This window comes from Salvia hispanica, chromosome 2, assembly GCF_029641045.1.
Source record: "Salvia hispanica isolate PSC_SH4W2 chromosome 2, Shi_PSC_v1, whole genome shotgun sequence".
NCBI classification, from domain to species: domain Eukaryota; kingdom Viridiplantae; phylum Streptophyta; class Magnoliopsida; order Lamiales; family Lamiaceae; genus Salvia; species Salvia hispanica.
Window position 1 is genome coordinate 64761341 of NC_142693.1, and position 19533 is coordinate 64780873.

Below are 19533 nucleotides of genomic sequence, written 5' to 3' on the forward strand. Positions count from 1 at the left end.
TGAGCCGATGATGGATTCGGCCTACCCCGGCCCTAACCACAATTGAATATTCCATTGTACTAATTGTGAAGTAAATCTTTCATTAATTTTAATATTAATATCATAATTCACTCATAGTGTCGTGCAAAATAGTTCGAATATAACGGTAACAAATCATAGTAGAGGCTATGTATGTATTTTTGTGTGTCATTTGATGTTCACCAAACGAAAACGCACGCTTGCATAGTCCATATCATATCTAAAAAAGTACAATTAGCTCCCATTTCACTTTCATATATAGTGAAATATATTTATAAAAATTCACATTAATTTTGACTTTAATTGATTTTGTAGCAACTTTTTCACGAAATCACACTCAAACAACTCTTAGAAGAGAAACAAAAACCAAATTGTCCAGCAAATAGGACACGTGAAAGGAGTGAGAAGAAACTAAAATAACATAAAACATTTTGAGAAAAAACTTTTATTTATTTATTAAAGAAGTCAAGAAAGATAATTATTATTGGCCCTCAATTAGTTGAGTTTTTTTAGATATTATGGCCTATGATAGATCAATTATTATTATTTTGAAACTCGATAGTTCAATTATTTGACTTGTTTTAGGTAGTCGAATTGTCTTGTCGCACGAGTCTAATGATGTTGGACCATATCAATTAATAATGTGATTTGGCGTTTTATTTATCCTACTATAATTATAAATTTTGGAAGGAGAGGAAAACCCAACAACAATAGTGATTCCCCGTGATTTATGGCAATTTAATTGATTTATATGATCTATAATTGGTTTCTTATTAGGTAATGATTTTTTATGCACATGCTTGTATGAAATGTTTCAATCATATTTGTATGAAATGTTGCAATCAAATTTGTATGTTTTCTTTCTTTTATTGGAAGAAAATGTACATCCACCACACACTAACTTATATTATACAACTTTTCCATTTTTATGATTTTCTAGACATATGTCACATATCTATAGATGCCTAGTTCGTATATGTGCTGATGTGCATCTAATAAATTAAAAATGACTACTAGTAGTTACAAAATTACCAATATGGATTTATTTGTGCATATGTATATACTCCTACTAGTCAAGTGGGTCGATCTGGACATGCTCGGTAAGACCCGACTCGGCTTGACCCATGTCTCGAGTGAAATTTAGTTATCTTCAAATTTATACTAACATTTTATTTCTATGAGGATTGTGAAATTTAATATTTTCCACATATCTTGATTAAATGGATGGTCAAAATCGATATGTTGCCTTAAACTATTTTCACTAGCTCATACAAAAATCAATGGCGCATACTGCATGTTTCTTTATCTCTATTCAATCTGACCAATGCATCATGAGTCATAGTAGTGAACTATGATAAAATTAAAGAAAAATAAATATGATCTATATATATTCAAAACTACATTGTCAAGAGAACATGATTTTCATAAGAATTATTAATAGCTTATGGGGGGATTCCATAACTATAAATAACCGAAATTTGGTTTTTCAATGCAAGAAAATGCTCGATGTCATAAAAGAATAGTGAGCAACATAAAACAACCCGAATTTGTTACATGGGAGAATGTGCAAACCTCCAAGTTGTTGACAAATGGTCCTAAAATCTTATAAATAATGAACTTAATAGATCTTGCATAAGTTGTAAGAAATCATATTAGAGCCATAATGGGTGGAACGAGGGCATTGCTCTTAAACACAGCAACAAATTTATGCAATTGGGCACTTGGATTTTGTGAGACCCCACCTCAAAAAAACACTAAATCCAATCTCAAAGTTGTTTTAGTTAATGGAGTTCAAGGCCACCTTTTGTCTTTATTTTATAGAGGGTGTTAGGTGGTGATAGTGAAAACCCACTTTCCAAGAAGAAGAAAAAATATATAACACCCATTGTTGAAGGAGGAGTTGGATCCCACTTTTAAGTGCTTGATTTATGTCTACAAGAAGACATGGGCACCATAGGCACACCATCATCAAGTTATATGTTACTAATAGATTTCATCTACTAAATAATTGCATGGAATAAGGAGCAATTATAGGATTGTGAATAATACTAGCATTCACTTATCTGGTGGATGAGGTTGACGAATAATGCAAGAACGTGGATCGTCCATTTATTTCTACTTTCTAGTCTTTGTCTGTTTTTTTCTTCTTCAAGGGTGGTCCTGTAAGTAACATTTATTTAGGCCTAAACGTCGGTTCTGTTACTCATTTTTTGTTTTATCTATTCTGAATTATTTGTATAATGCTACTATGCTACTCGCCATCATTTTTTAGTGTTTTAATTTGTAATTGATCTAGAAATATGCCACAAAAGAATTATAAGTCAAAATCTAAAAGTCAATAGAATTGATTTCTAATTGCAATCACCCAATTTTTCATATGTTGAGAGAAAGAGACATTGTGTTATATAATTTATAAGTGGGTAAAAAATATGTCACATGATTGAAGTTGTGGATAGTGAAATGCAACCAAAGCATCACTGCACATAACTACATAAACACAGTACGAATTATCAATGTCACTCCAAATAAAAAAAAGGTTAATAATTAGTTTGTTTCTCGTACTGTTAGAATGTAACCCACTTTATAAAGTACTGCAATCTAATCGCACCATCACTCACAAGAATTAAAATTATAATATTTGACTCTTTTTTGTTAGTTTTTGGAGAAACCAAGAAAGGTATAACCACTTCATTAGTTTTGTTTCTTAAAACTTCTCATTCGTCTTGAAATTGTTGTGATTTATGAGACCATTATTCGGTTAGTGGTTAAGATTAACAGATAACGCTAGGATATGTATCTTTTATTGTGTTTGTGTGTTGGTTTTCTTTAGCATGATTTTAAACAATATGTTCATTTTAGCAAAATGTTGATTTTATTGCTAGACCAGATGATATGTCCAAGTTATTCGTTGTTCACTTTGTGTTTTGCTATTTTTTTTTTCTTGCTCATTATAAGTATTTTTCTGTGATTTTGGAGTTGCTACATGTTATTGATTTTTCGGTTAGGCTTGTCCTGCTTTGCTTAAATTTTTGCTTTTTAAAGTAGCTAACAATATTGTTTATACTTCTAAGTAGTCTTTGGTCCGTGGCTTGAACTTTGCTCTTGTTTAGGAGTATGCTTACCTACGTGGATTAGAGCTTTTCTTTCATTAAAAAGCTCGAACATTTGTACAATATTTATTAAATCTTGTTAACTTATATCTATGTAATTTTATTTTATTTTATTTATTTAATTTAATTTTTTATTTCAAATGGGCTGCGGGTAAAGCGTTTAATAGTGGCTATCAAGGAGATCTTCTAACTATAATTAAATAGTAATCAAAGGTTATTGGAGGGCAAATCAATACTCTAACAATGTGGTTTGAAGATGTACGATTACCATAGTTTTATAGTATAACCTTTGACCGTAAAATTTTAAGACATTGAAAGTTGGGAATGAATAGATTACACATTAATTCCCTGATTATTACACTCTCTACTTCTCTAAAAAATAGATCTGATACCACACGAATGTTAATAATAGTGGTTAGTGTATTGTGAGGAAGAGTATCTATACAGATACATTATGAGTACGTATTATACTGTGAAACTGTTCTCGACTTCACATCTTGTAGCTTTATCCTACGAATTTTATTTACTGAATCTGAATCCGTCACTAGTCTTTGTAACAACTCAATTTTTTGTGGATGTACAAATTTTGATAATAAATGACAAGACAAAGCGAGTATTATGGTAAAATTTAAACAATAGTCACCTCAAAAATCAATGAAAAATCAACATATAAATTATACACCCTCTTGTAGTCTACATTTCTTCTTCTTATCAGTCTTGTATTTTTTTCAATTAAATAAAATGTTCAAAACAACGAGGCATCAATGTGAATTGTATTTAATTATTTATATCTAATTATTTACATATGTATGACCAATGAACTCTATTCAAGTGACATTTGTGTCTTGTCACATGTTGACCAATAAATAGATTATTTTTATTTACCAAAAACAAATGAGAAATGAGAGGGATTGCTCTCTTTAAGACGTGTACAAAATGGGTGCCACTAGATTGAATCCATTATTGGTGGAAATTAATACAAAATAAATTATTTTAATCCCACATAATCATCAATTATTGGTGGAAATTAAAGAAACAACTTTTCCTCATATAAATAACTCCCATTTGGATCTCCTACAACATATTAAAATCAGGGGGTTTTCTCGATTCCATACATGGAACTATTTTATGTCCTAATCTCTAAAGATCTCGAAAAACAATATATAATTAATTAATAACTTACCTAAGGTAAAAGCAACTCTTGCATTAAAAAGCATAAACATGCGACAATAATGTGAAACACTTGGATTAAGGGTTTTATATATTATTTCTCATTATTAAAAACATATTTGAGGCGGCGATGTTACACTTATTTTTACTAATTTAATTGGACGTGTCGATTTATAATTTGGTCCCCACCTCGATGCTCGAGCCACAAATTCTTTTTTTGCAAAGAAATTAATTTAAATAATTTAAAAATTAATTTATGATTTGTGGCTTGTGTTTTAGTTCACGTTGGACAGTTCGATTTCCATGTGAAATAAAAAGTGATGTTGTTGGAGGGAGCAGAGAGCTGAGATGTTGGAATCTTGGCATATTTTTTTTGTTTACAATCTGTATAAACATAATATATTTTTGGTAGGTGTGGATTAGGTGTAGAACATAATATTTTTTTGCAAAGCTCGATTCTTTTAAGGGTTTTAGAGTTGATAATTGGATAGGAAGTTTGATTATTTGATTTTGTTTCAAAAAAATATGTTGTTGTTTGAAGAATCTTTTGTTTGTTTTATGACCAATACACTTGTAGTTGTATATGACTAGTCTATAGTGTATTTTATTCTTACTAGTATTAGTTTGCAAATTTGTATTAATTTCGATATGATCTTTCGGTATTCAATCAAGACAAGAGAGTACTAGTTTCTTTTGTGCCAAAATAAATCCAAATTGTCAAGGACATTTTAACTATATAAGGACTTTTTTATCATTAAAAATTTAAAAACACTGCACCGAATAAAAATTTCATCATGGGTTTAAACTTTAAACCCTGGCACATCCCCCCAAAGAAGATGAATCCATCATAATTATTTTTGATCAAACAACTTGAACAAATAATTAATAGTAGAGCTAATTAGCTCTACTATCTTAATGCAATTAAAATAAATTGTTTGCAAATATGTTTCAAATTTATTTGAACCAGTTGGCATATGGGAGAAAGTTTAAAATACTCATTCGAGTTAAAAAAGAGACTTGTATGAAATTGATGCAAGTAATATCAAACAATCTTATGAAAATAGTTACTTTCATATTGTGAAATAAGCCGATATTACATTTTCATCAAAAACAAAAAAAAAAGTGCTAAATTGACATAAATATTGCCCACATAAATCAAAGTTCAATAATTTCACATTATCTACATTAATAAGCCCATAAAAAGCTCATTATATTGTAAATATTCTTATTTGGGTAGGATTGCAAGTCAGCCCATAAAAGCCCACATTTTCTCTTTCTTTTCCCTATATAATGAACTATTCTATTTTTCAATAATAACTTGTTAAACCATCACCAATCAGTTCACGATTACGATAAAATACGAATTAGTTGATCAGACGTTTCTCCAAGAACTAATAACTAGTTTTGACCATATTTCTAAAAATATCAAAATTTCATTTTAGCCAATGTTGGCCCATCAAAGCACATTTTTATAGGCACATTTATATGAGAGGCAGCCCAAAATATTAAACAAATTTGGGCTTTGAAGCCCATTTATCGTGGACTAATTAAGGCCCACTAAAATAAGAAGGAAAAAATATTAAAATAGTAACCGAATTTAGAGAGAGAAACGTAGAGAGAGAAAGCGTGGATAGAGCCTAAGAAACAGCGCTGACGCTCTTCTCTTCTCCGGCGACTCTTTTACTTCCTTCTCGTCTTCCCCAATTCCCCCAATTTCTCTCTACAGAATAAATTATCTGGAGATATTCATTTCCAGATTCATCAGCACAGGCGAATTCGTGAATAAATTCCAGTTAATAACTGAAAACGCCGACAGGCAGCTGCTTTCCGATCAATTTCGAGTTTGATCCATTTCGTTTCGGTGTTTTATTAGTGTAGGTTTGTTTTTCTTCGATAAATTCGTGATCGTTGGGTGATGGAGAGCCTAATCGGGAAAATTCGGAATTTGGATGCGTACCCTAAGATCAATGAGGATTTCTACAGCAGGACGCTATCAGGGGGATTTATAACCCTAACTTCGACCATCGTTATGATCCTCCTCTTCATTTCTGAGCTCAGTATGTGCTCCTATGCTTGTGATTTTTTTTATATGTACATTTTAGCTAGATTTGTAGTATCTGTTTTTTGATCGTGCCTATGAATTGCCAGGTGTTGCTTGATAAATGATGAGGTTTGGTCAGTTTTTTTTTTTATTGGTTTGAGGTATTGTTTTGGCGTGATGACTGAGGGAGTGTTTGCGTTTTCTTATGTGTGCAATCGCGCACTTGGCACGATTTTGGCAGGGTTTCAATGGTGATTGTGTTGTATGTTGGGCAAGAGAAAAGTTGGATTTAGTTTTAGGTGTTGAGATTCTATCGAGATTATGTTTGGTAGAGACTTTGTTGGGGGGAGTTGGTTGTGCTTTCCGAGTCACTTTTTTGTCTGTGGAAGTGAAATGCTGGTTACATAAAAGCTCTTGTGCTTTACCCATGCCTGTGTTTTAGTGTTTATGTTGTGTTTGGGAGGCTCCAAGTTGTGGATCAGTATGGAAAAAGTACAAATTTATTACTACGTTTGTATATGCTTGATTGGTAATAGGGGGATAGAGATCTCCCTCTTTAAGTAGATGTGGATTTAGTTTAGTGGATTTTTTGCCTTTCTGAAGTTCTGTGATGTTTGCATATCTGACTGAACCAAAACAAGAAAGGTTTTTCTTTCTCATGAAATCCTTCTAAGTATAACTCTTTCTTGTATCTCCGCTGAATGTTGATATAGATGCATGCTGCTTGGACGTAATTAGAGCAACTGTGGTTGTAATTAGCTCAGTTTTGATATTAATATAGTTCATCAATAGATGCTACTTCTATGCTGAGGTGTGTGTAGGTGGTCGATTTCAAACCTCACACTTTTAGTCTCCCATTGTCGATTGATGATTATTTTTCAGTTTCAAGAACCCCTCAAACTTTTGTCTGACAATTGCCACTCTTTGGTCAACAAGTTATAAATGTTTATCGTTTTCACTTAAAAAATTATGAAGAATAAAATTTATATAGGAGCCAAAAGAGGCTTTCTGAATCTTTATGTACCTAGAGAGTGCATATGAGGTTGAGTTGGTGTGATTTCTTACTCCTCTGATCATATTATTAAAGATAGATTGTAGTGTCTCTCAAGGTTCAGAGTTCAGTCCAGCATGTGGTGGCTTCTCTTTTGATTTTTTGAATTAGTAAAATTGACAAGCTTTTGTACTTATCAGTATGTGCATCTAGCCATCTATCAGTTATCCCAGAGAACTTTTAGTGATACGAAGATAAATATAATTATGGAGCCTTTTCCATATGGAGAACCTTTTATCGTTTTATTAATATTCCTATATTTATAGCCTTATAGATACCTCAATGTGTCACCTGGAGTTCGGTTTCTTTTAGAATTTTTCTGCAATACTAAGAAGAATACACTATTGGAGTTCTTCTATGCAGAGAACTGTATTTCCTCATTTTAAATTTTGGCATTATGTTTATGTAGTTCCATATGTTTTTACCCACTTACTCACTTAGCAATATTGCTTACTCTGTGATATTTGATATTTTTTTACTAATAAACTCTCTCGTTCTTATCAATCTTGGGGGGTTGTTAATCGTTTTCTTTGTTTGTTTTCAATTCTTCATTAAATTTGCAGGATTATATCTCCATGCAGTCACTGAGACAAAGTTAGTGGTTGATACATCTAGATCAGAAAGGCTCCGGATTAATGTAATATTCTCTTTCGTTATGACTATATTTTTGAATACCTTTACTCAAATATGTACTCTCGTAACCTGATGTAGTCTTTTAAAACTAACATTGACAGCTTCCAATTACACCTAAAATTGCAGTTTGATGTGACATTCCCAGCACTTCCATGTTCTATAGTCAGTCTAGATGCCATGGATATAAGTGGAGAGCAACACTTGGATGTTGTAAGTTCCTCAAACTGATCATCAGTTCACCAATCAATTCCTGGTCTCTTTTGTTACTATTCTTTCTGCATGAAGGTTTAGATTGTATTGTACATGGTCCTTGTTTGTGTGTGAGCATCAATGTTTGTAGTGGTGGTGACCACATTTCGTCTAATTTCCCTTGAGTTTGCCATCATATGATGATCCCTATACGAACTATTTCTGCATAAAATGTTATCCAAGCTTCACATGTGCTTGAGAAATGGAATTTTTTCCCAAGTGAGAAATGAAGTATCGATCCATCTCTTCCATATTGCTCAGCATTCCTCCATTGACTGCATAACCATCAATCTATGATGTACTTCCATTTTGTTTATATAGCTCTTGACGAGATATTTATTTTGATCCTGCAGAGACATGATATTACAAAGAAGAGGATCGATGCTCAGGGTAATGTAATAGAAACAAGAGCTGATACCATCGGTTCCCCCAAGGTTAGTCTATAGATAAACTGAACAGATCTTTATGGATTAGCTTTTGAACTAATCTATCTTTCATACCCTCTGTGTTACGAACAACTGTAATGGGTTTATCTTTGTACAATTTTGCATATTAGCCTTGCTTGGTTGCAGAAACTGTAGGAAGATATAAACTTTATTTACTCTTATTTTTCTAACATTTTTTTTCTGTGTTATCATTTTCAACTGACAGATTGATCGGCCTCTACAACATCATGGTGGAAGACTTGAACACAATGAAACTTATTGTGGTTCATGTTTTGGTGCAGAAGCGGTATCCACTAGTTCTTGGATTTACTATCCTATGTTATTTTCCATATTCATGGCTTTTACTGCGATAGTAGGGTCTTTTTAGTTCCTTAACATCATCATATATTACTATATTTTTCAGTCGGATGGTGAATGTTGTAACAACTGCGAAGAAGTACGTGAAGCATATAGAAAAAAGGGCTGGGCATTATCAAATCCGGATTTAATTGATCAGGTTGGTTCCTATTGCTTAATGGCCTTTCTATAAAGCTATGTCAGCTTATTGGAGTTTTTTACTCTTGGTCTAGGCTAGTTAGTTTTTTCTCCCCAGTGACCTGAACTATATCATGATAAGTTGGGATACTTCACACATCCCAAAAATGAAGGAATTTAAAAAGTGATGCTGGATGAAATTTCATTTATTGAAGGATAATTTTATGGAAAACTTTTAGTAATTCGCATGGGTACTGTTGATAGTTTATGAAGTCTAATGGACTACAAATCCACTTGTGAGAGTAAATCTTGCATATCTCGTTAGTTCATGCCGTGACTCTGAACTATACATTTGGTTTTGTTCTCATATTTTTCATAACAAATCAGTGCAAAAGAGAAGGTTTTTTACAAAGAATCAAGGATGAAGAGGGGGAAGGTTGCAACATTTATGGATTTTTGGATGTCAATAAGGTAGCTGGTAATTTTCATTTTGCACCTGGGAAGAGTTTCGAGCAGTCAAATGTCCATGTTCATGATCTGCTAGCATTTCAAAAGGATAGTTTTAATGTAAGATATCCTTCTTCCTTGAGTTCGCTACACTCTTCGCTATTGATCTTATGATATATTTCCAGTTTTCATTTCATGACGAAGTTCTATAGGACTATAGTTGTTAAAATATTGATTTTGTGCCACAGCTTACTCACAAGATCAACAGAATAGCATTTGGAGATTTCTTCCCTGGTGTTGTGAATCCTCTCGATCGGTATTTTTTCTATACATTTCCTACTGCAATTCAACTAGGATGCTCTTACAGCGAGTCCGAACGTAAATGACATGTATCTACATTTGTTACCCCTTCAGTGTAGAATGGACGCAACACACACCTAATGCAATGTATCAGTATTTTCTCAAGGTCAGTGGAATAATTTAAATACCTCCACTTTTTTTTTTTTGTTTTTTTTGCTTTGATATTATGTCTATTCCTTCGACATTGGATATCTTGGTGTTCAGAAGTACTATTAACATGCCTTACCTTACAACTATAATTATATTCAGTTATAAGCCAACCCATTCGGTATATACATTACAGTTCCAATGGCTTCCACCCTCGTTTCATTTTCGTTGAGTATCACTGCACTATAACTGAATTTCTAATTCAAATCATCAAATTAGTTTTCAGCAATATTACTATGTTGCAGGTTGTACCAACTGTATTTAAAGATATAGACGGACATACCATTCAGTCAAATCAGGTTCTATTAAGATGAAAAAGCCTCATTTTATTAGTTGTAGTGTGCATTTGTTGTCTGATATTATTTCTGCAAGATGACACTAAAATCGTGAATTTTCCACTTATCGCAGTTTTCTGTAACTGAATATGTCAGAGGAGCCGAATTGGGTCGACTCCAAGCTCTTCCGGGAGTGTTTTTCTTTTATGAACTTTCCCCGATTAAGGTTGGTATGCCTTTCCCAAGTAGTACAAGAGAAGGTTTAGAATTCCATAACACACATACATGCACACGCTCAGGTAGCTCCCTTCGTCCCAATAACTGTGGCATATTTTTTCGGCACGAGATTTAAGAAAGTGGTGTTTAGGGAGTTAAGTGGAAAAGTGTAAAGTAGATAATTAAAGAGAGATTAATAGGAATGATTTTTGTCGAAAGAAGAAATTGCTCATTTAACTCAAGACGTCCCGAAAAGGATACAAATCGTGAATCGATTAATCTTCATTTCTTATTCCCTTCCTCTGTAGGTGACTTTTACAGAGACGCACGTTTCCTTCTTGCACTTCCTCACCAATATTTGTGCTATTATTGGAGGTATCTCTCTCTCCCTCTCTAAGTATATTGCTATAACTTCAAATGCTGACCTCGTGTTTTGTATCGCAGGCATATTCACGGTCTCGGGGATAGTAGACTCTTTGGTATATCATGGCCATAGAGCAATCAAAAAGAAAATGGAGCTAGGCAAGTTAACCTAATGGTCGACGCAATGGCACCACAGTGAGTTGCAGTCGGAATTGGGTCGCAAGCAAGAAGCCGCACTTCAAAGGGGAACGAGCGCACTTTCCATTGTCTACTCCATCCTTTATGTTAACGGACTAACCATCATTCATTACAATGGTATATTAATCTCATCCAAATATTGTTCCAAGCTAGTTGGCCGTGAGCTATGTACTTCAATTAAAATATTTAGTTTTTAACAATTTTGAAGTGTATGATTAGTCATTTAATAATACAGTATAGAGCAACTTGCCAAAAAAATCGTGAAATTTGGTTAAATTTTGATTTATATCTTAACTTTAAAAGTCAGCCGAAACAATCTTGACGTTAGGATTTGTTCGCACTTAGTTTACATTCTCTTATGTGCAAGTATATTGTTTTTGTTATCAAGCAAATGACATATTTTCCTTTATGAAATAATTACAAACACATCTAAATTTCATTTTTCAGCTTAACTTTTGTTGTAGTAGAATATACTCGAAGTTTACAAAAACTTCGGTAGAGTTTGGTTGGTCTCTCTCTAAGTATCTGATACATTTCTATAAATGAGACCGTACCACTGGCGGACACACGTTCAAGAGGGGAGTGGCTTAAGCCCTTCCCCAATTTTTTTTTTTAATATTTTCTATTATAAAAATTTTAAAACTTTTGTGAAAAGTATCTTCAGCCCTCACCAAATTGGTGTCTTTACAGTCTAAATTGTTGGAGATTTAATAGGAAGGAGGGGCTGAAAATTAATTTACAGAGAAAACTACTGACATCTCATCAATGGCCGCTTTTGAATTGGGAAGAAGGAGAAGATGAATTGTTAAACTTAAAGGAATATAATAATAATAGAGTTTGAAAAGTTAATCCCTACTCACTCATTAAATACGTGGCTGTGGCACGTTTTTTTATTAAATTTTTTTTTAAAATGCCACTAAATTTAAATTAAATGTTATCACTTATCAGCCACCTAGTAACACTTTTAAACACTACCGTTTTTTAATTCAGATGTGTATTGTTGAAAACTGAAAATGTTTCCTAAACTGACACTACCGTTTTTTATTCGAAAGAATTAAAATGGTTAAATTTGTGTTGGATTAATTTTATGTATAATATATTTATACATTTTTATAATTATTATTGTACTTCCTTTATTATAAGAAAATAGATAAATTTGTAAATGACACGAATTTTAATATACAATTGGTAAACTAAGAGAGATTGAAAAGAAGTGAGAGAAGAAAAAGTAGTAGAAATAATGTTAGCGGATTGTGGTTCCCCATTATTAGTGGTGATAATATATGGAAACTTTTCATATTTAGACTATAATTTTGGGGGATGGCCTAAAATGCTAAAACTAGTTTTTTTAGGATGGATGAAGTATTTTTTTATATAATATATACCCCTCTGTCTTTGAAATGTTTCCAAATTTGACTTAGCGCGAGTTTTAAGAAATGTGAAGAAAGTGAGTAGAAAAAGTTAATGTTATGTTGATCCCACATTTATATATTAGTTTTAAGATAAAATGTGAGTTTAGATAGTTAGTGGAAAGTGAGGTCCATTTATCAAAAATAGAAAAAAGCAAAGTGAACAATACGGACGGACAAAAATGGCAAAAATGTACAATATTTCAGGGATAGATGGAATATATATATTTTGTTAACAATAAAAGTTTTTAGTAAAGCCCCTACTAAAATTTATTTCTGCGTCCGCCACTGGACCGTACTCAATATTCCTCGTAAAATCTAACAGAAACGGATGTAGATTTAGATTTAGATATAGGACAGACGCTTGACTTGTCAGATCGTCTGGAACAATTGAAATTATTTTTTATATCGAGCTATCTTAAAGGAACTTGTTTAACTTACTTGCTATAGTGTTGCTGACCATTTTTGTTCTAAATCCAGCTCATCATTGTCCAAAAGGAATAGTTAATAAGGATGAAGAAAAATATGGCCAAAAAAAATTATTTGAAGAGATATGGTATGATTATATGAATCTAGAGAGTATCAGCATGCTAACAGTGAAGTGGACCGTGGGCATTTTAATTTTTACAGTTACTTGTGGGAATGGGCCCTACTATGTGGGCCTACAATTTGTCCTGAAAAAAAATGCATCTAAAAATATGCAAAAAGTATTAACTTCAAAAGATTTCAATGTCTTACCCAATAAATTATTTGAAAACAATCTCTAACAATCTAACCCAATAAATGATCTTAAAACAATCTCACCCAATAAATGATTTGAAAACGAGGAAATATCTACATTGCACTATTTAGATTTCATTTTTTTTCAGGACAAATTGTCAAAAAAAAAACTACTACTCCATATTAATTTAGGTCATATTATGACCCGTCTCCAAAATTAAAAGTTAACCTAAAGAATAATAGTAAATCTTAACATTGTTTGCAATTGGAAAACCATGTCTGTGATGTTACAGCCGAAATTTGCGTTTATATCATCATCTGTGTCATGTATGTGTCACATCAACAATATATTACACGTAGGTGACCTGAAGATGATTGCAAACAATGTTAAATGTTATATTTCAGACGATATTTAAAGTTGTGGGCCATCAGAATTTGACCTCTGTGTGTATTTTATATTTGAAGTGTTGGATAAGGTTCAATTTTGTCAAAAATAACTTCGATTGCACATGTACTGGCTAACAATTTGCAAGAATTTTGCTTAGTGATAACTGAAGTTTTCATAGATAAAAGGGACACACCAGGTATACCACCAAGTTAATTTCATAGTACTAATTTTTTCTCGATATTAGTTGTAAATCTCATTTTGAGCTTATTAATTCTTTGTTCACATGCAAAACTATAGTCTTTTAACAAAAAGTCAAAAATGGAGTAACATTTATTCGATTAATATGCCTCTCATATGCTGCATTATTCCATGTTTAGTTTGTGATTATCTAATCTCCAGAATCCACTTATTCGTGTATTATGTGGTGACGTAGTTTACTAATTTACTTCAAAAAGAGAAAATGTGAAATTAAATCATTCTAAGCCACTGTATATACTACTCCATATACCTCTCATGTAAATAAAGATTACCGATTAATATCTTTATTTTATTATAAAGTTGTTTTAGTCAAACTTCTCAGGCTCTTAAATAAATCGATTCATTATGTTCTCGCTAAAGATACATGCATACAACTATACGACAAAATTCTTTAACAATGTAAACTAGCAAAGTCTTTATTGTTTACGTGGTATCTTTATAAAAGCATGTGTAAACTTGCTGAAGATACGACAAAATTGCAACAATAACAGTCATCGAGCTAATCCAATAATTCTTTCTTAGAAGCCACGTCAGTATCGAATTAATTTCCTTTTTATCGTATTGAATTTGTTTATATTTTTGTCAGTGTTGTAACAAATTGTAAAAGTTATATTTTGTCACCAGAATTAGAAGAGTGTGTTGCATATAGAAATTAAGTAAAAGTACTTAATATAGTAGGTTGTTGACCATTTTGACTTCTAGTTCATGCCAATAACATTCCTTTCAACGCTCTATTACCATCTAATCTCTTTATTACACTTTAAAGCTGTTTAAGTCAACTCCTCAAAGAGTTTCTTTCAAATAAAATGAGCCATTTACGCATTATTATTATTATTATTATTATTATTATTATTATTATTATTATTATTATTATTATTATTATTATTATTATTATTATTATTATTATTATTATTATTCGATTTAAAAGCTAGATAACAAAACCAAAAGGCCATAAATGTTAAAATTACACGCAATTATAATGAAGGTAAATTCCACTAAAATAACATAAAAAAGCACATTACAAAGAAACTCTCCCTAATCAGATTTAGTCATGACAAAAACAGCCAATCCTCTAAAATCGACACACAATTAGCGACAAATTATAAAAGACCGCCTGCAAATGCCAAAAATTCCATTGCAGACCCCTGCAAAATCCTTAAATTGTAAATACTAATACTTGTTTGCACTACTCCATGAAAACTAATTTGCAAGAAGGGGCCTCAACTCCCACCAAATCATATAGTCGACCAATCTATGCCATAAGGCATATACTTCTCCAACGACTCGAAATCCCACTCGATTTGCTCCTCGTCCGGAAACACGAGCTCCGAGTCGGGCGAATAATAATCGCCCGACCCGGCGCTCTCGGGTTCATTTTTTTTCTTGACAGTTCCACCTTTCGCAGCAGTTGAGGAAGCCTCGGCTGCTGCAGGGGCGGTCTTCTTGGACTGCGAATTTTTCGAACCCGCGGCCTTGCTGGCCGCCCTCTCGGCGTCAATGCTCTTCCCCTCTGCCAGGGCCTGGCAGATGGCGGAGAGCTTGGCGTCGACGGCCGCATGGAGCGGCCTGTATGTGGCGAACTCGCCCCCGCCGCCCACGTTGTGGCGCAGGTGGGGGAAGTTGAGGCGGGCGGTGTCGCCGCGGAGCTTGTACGCGGCGTCGTCGTAGGCGAGGGCCGCCTCCTCAGCCGTGTCGAACGTGCCGAGCCAGAGGCGGCTGCGGTTCTTCGGGAGGCGGATCTCCGCCACCCACTTGCCCCAGTGGCGCTGGCGGACCCCGCGGTAGAGCTTCGCGGGCTTCGGCGGCGGACCCGTCTGCTTCATCGGGACGGGCCGCGGCCCAAGCCCAAGGTATTGGGCCTGGATGTCTCGGATTTGGGTCATGGGAATTGGGTTGAGGCCCAATGCGGACTCAAATTGTGTGTTTTGGGCCTGGTTAAAGAGGTAATGGGCCTGGGCTTGGAAGTTATTGGGCTCAAATTGAGAGGAATTGGAGGGGATGAAACTGGAGGGGGGAAAAGGGTCTGTTTGGATAGAGATGAATTGATCATTTGAACAAGGTGGAGGGAAAGATAGAGAAGTGGGATTGGAAGAAGAAGAAAGTTGTGATGAATTAGTACTTTTCATAAAAGATTCAAGCACTTCCATCAATTCTCCACCCTTAAATGTATCAACATCAGCTGAGCTACTCCAAAAATTCATTGTTGCTGTCATGGTGATAATAACTAATTCTAGAAAATAGAAATTTCAAATTTCTTGAAATCAATGGGAAGTAGCAAAAGTGATTCTTTCTTAGTACTAATCAAGAAACAATAATGCTAAATGCTAAGTTGAAATCAAGAATGGTTTTTTTTTTTTGCTTTTTTCAAAGAAATAAAAACTGTTTTGGGATAAGGGTTTGAAATAGGCAACTCTTGGAATCCTTTTCAATGAGAAAAAACCAATCTTTATGAGTGAAGTTGGAATAAACCCCTCAAAACTTGAAGAAGCAAAAATTAGGTGAGTCAAACTATGTGAAAAACAACACCTGATTTTCTTGAAAATGATTTTTGAGTTGTGATGAAAATACAACACAAGAATCAGCTTTATATAGAGAATGGGATAAGCTAAGAAGATGGGATGGAAGAAGAAAAAGAAACCTATAGAAATGTGAAGTGTGTGCAAGTGAGAAGAAGAAGAAGCTGATTTCTCTCACTCTCTCAATTTTCTTGCCCACTTATGTGTGTAATATGATTTCAGGTGTCCTTATATAGGGGTGAGTCCACCCTATTCCCACCTTAGGTAGGACATAGAATTTATTTTCGATGGGCTGTATAATTTATATTTCGTATTCAAAAATGTTAAAAATAGAATATTGTTTTAATTATAGGGGCATTTGTATAATAAATTACATAAAAGAGGCATATGAATATTGTTAGAATATTACTATGCCTCTTTTGGTACTCCCTTGTTTCTGTCATTGCTTACCTCACGATATGTATTTATTTTCACACTTTTCTTAACCATTTTAAAAATATAATTGGAGTATTCTTTATTTGAATTGTTTTACGGTGTTGAGTTTAGATGCATAAATTTTTAATAGTGTGTTCAAAATATTATCAAAAGTCTCCATCGTTGCAATGAAATATAAAAAATTATTAGCTTGAAATTGTGAAGTCAATGAAAAATATATGAACATTAGTCAAAAACAAATATCTATACGACAAGTACTTTTGAGGTAACCAACTGTATTTTGGGATTCGCACAACTGTAATTCCTATCTTCACAATCTATTTCACCAACTTTTGTCATCATATACAAAATACTATATATGCCGAAAAAAATCAACGTAAAAAATTACATTATAAATCTCAAACTTAAAGTCAAAAACCAGAATTCCCGCTGAATTGTCACCTCTTTCATTTTATGATTCTTAATTTTTATACGAATTATTAGACATACATTTTGGATTTATTTTATTGTCTATTATGAAAAAAAATCAAACATTATGTTCCACACGAAGTGTCGTTTTCATTTTGGACACGGGTATTAAGGAGTAAAATTTATTAGAGAATAAAGTTTATTGTCACACACGCACTTTTTTAGTCGAAAGACAAACTCTTTATTATTTCCTAAAATAGAATGAAACACAGGGAATCAAACAATCTAAAAAGGGAAATGAGCGCACTCGCCAAGGATACGACAAAATTCTTTAATGAAGAAAAAAAAGTCAAAATGCAGTCTTTATTGTTTACGTCATTGTTTTAAAAGGTAAGTATAAAGGCTCGCCGAAGATATGACAAAATTCTTTAATAACAGGAAAAAAAAAGTCAAAAGGCATAGTCATTATTGTTTACGTCATTGTTTAAAAAGATACGTAAAAAGACTCGCTTAAGATACGACAAAATTGCAACGATAATGGACGGCGAGTCAGTCCAATCATATTTTTTTGGAAGTGATGTCATAATTTGAGTGGTAAACCACACAAATTTGATTTTTTCAATGGAATATATATAATTTTACCCCAAAAAATTTCCCCAAATTATAAATTAGTATATAAAAACAAATCGATACATATTCTTTTATCCATCTCTTTAATTGGCCCTTTTAGTTTGTTACGAATCAAATATGGGATTAACTCCATATACTATTTATTTAGCTTTCAATTCGTGGCCGTGCCTTATTTATTCAGTTTCACCTTTGACAATTTAATTAGTACCATGATTAGGAAAAAATTATATTATCAATTGCAGGCATCAATACATGCCTAATACCATATGCAATTGAGTCAAATCATAATTTAATTAAGTCAAATCACAGATTAAGATATCTGTAGTAGTTGGTGATGTCAAAAACATTGAAACAAATATTTATTAAGTAAAATTAATTAAGGGGATTAAGTTCAAGTAATTGACAATGTGCTTTATTCTTAAATGTATAATGGTAATCAGGGAAGAGTCATTTTCTTAACTGCCGTTCTGTTATTATGCAATTAATAATATAATAAAGTATACTTCTACACTCGTGCGTAATTCTTATTAGTTGGGTTCAATTTATCCAATATGTAATTCATTGCTTATATTTACTGTCGAAATTAGAGTCTTGGTTGGATAAAATAATTTAATAATAAATTTTACAAACATTTATTTGTGTATGAATTTTTAGAGTTACACACGTTTATATTCACGCATATAACATATTAGTCCATTTTAACCTATTGATTCGAAGAAAAACATTTAACTGACTAAATAGTATTTCTATATATTATTTAATTTGTTGAGTGGTGAAATACAATTTGAATTAAGATATATTTAAATTATACTATAGTAAAAATAATTTTAACATTATAAGTTTCCCTTCAACAAATTTGGTGCAAGTGACGTGAGATTTTATTATTGCAATAGGACTCAAAATTTAATGAAGAAACTGCCTTAAATTATTGGATGATTGAGATAAGTATTTTGACTCGTCCTTCATATTAAAAAATTCTTTTTCATATAACAAAAATAAAAATAATTAATTTTTGTTGACAATGCAAAAGTAATATTTTACAGTTGTATAAGGTCTTATTGTAAATCTAATACTTATGAGAGTCAATAGGTGGGCCCAACAAAATTTTATTATAGGGTCAAACAATTTAATAAAATTTTCCACGTTTTGTTCTTTCTAATTCTTGACTTGCAACAATGTATTTGACCTTCTCAATATGATATGAATTGAAACCTCTTTCCATTTTTTCAAGTATATAGAAAGACATGACCTTAAGCTTTATATTTTAGTATGATGATAGAGTATTTCTTTTGTCTATAACATTAAAAAAAACTTAGCACAATATCACAATCTTTATCATTAGTAACAAAATTGACGTAGTGTAATTTACGATTTCAAATTTTAAGTTTATATTAAAACTATCAAATTATTACTTAAAAACCTCGAATATTGAAAGTAAAAATATATAAAAATATTACTAATGGTCAAAAATCCGATTTCGATAGCTAGAAACAGCTCATGCATGTGCTTGAATATACAATAATACAATGAGTAGATAAGATTATATTAATTGAAAGTGAAAAAGGAGTGTG

The 19533-nt window shown here is 32.6% G+C and overlaps 1 protein-coding gene and 1 pseudogene across 2 annotated transcripts; one reads left to right on the forward strand and one right to left on the reverse strand.

Moving 5' to 3' along the window:
• Positions 1 to 5897: 5897 nt before the first annotated feature.
• Positions 5898 to 11484, forward strand: LOC125202342 (uncharacterized). Of its 2 annotated transcripts, none has more exons than XM_048100722.2 (13): positions 5898 to 6355; positions 7954 to 8027; positions 8150 to 8233; positions 8626 to 8706; positions 8924 to 9004; positions 9122 to 9214; positions 9580 to 9759; positions 9888 to 9955; positions 10054 to 10105; positions 10392 to 10445; positions 10555 to 10720; positions 10946 to 11012; positions 11082 to 11484. In XM_048100722.2, exons 1-13 carry the CDS (start codon positions 6214 to 6216, stop codon positions 11131 to 11133), a joined length of 1194 nt encoding a protein of 397 aa, XP_047956679.1. In that variant the 5' UTR covers positions 5898 to 6213; the 3' UTR covers positions 11134 to 11484. The 2 variants fall into 2 exon arrangements, with proteins under 2 accessions (XP_047956679.1, XP_047956681.1); XM_048100724.2 differs by having other exon boundaries at positions 5899 to 6355; positions 10555 to 10647.
• Positions 11485 to 15158: 3674 nt separating this feature from the next.
• Positions 15159 to 16307, reverse strand: LOC125200490 (ethylene-responsive transcription factor RAP2-13 pseudogene; annotated as a pseudogene).
• Positions 16308 to 19533: the final 3226 nt, after the last annotated feature.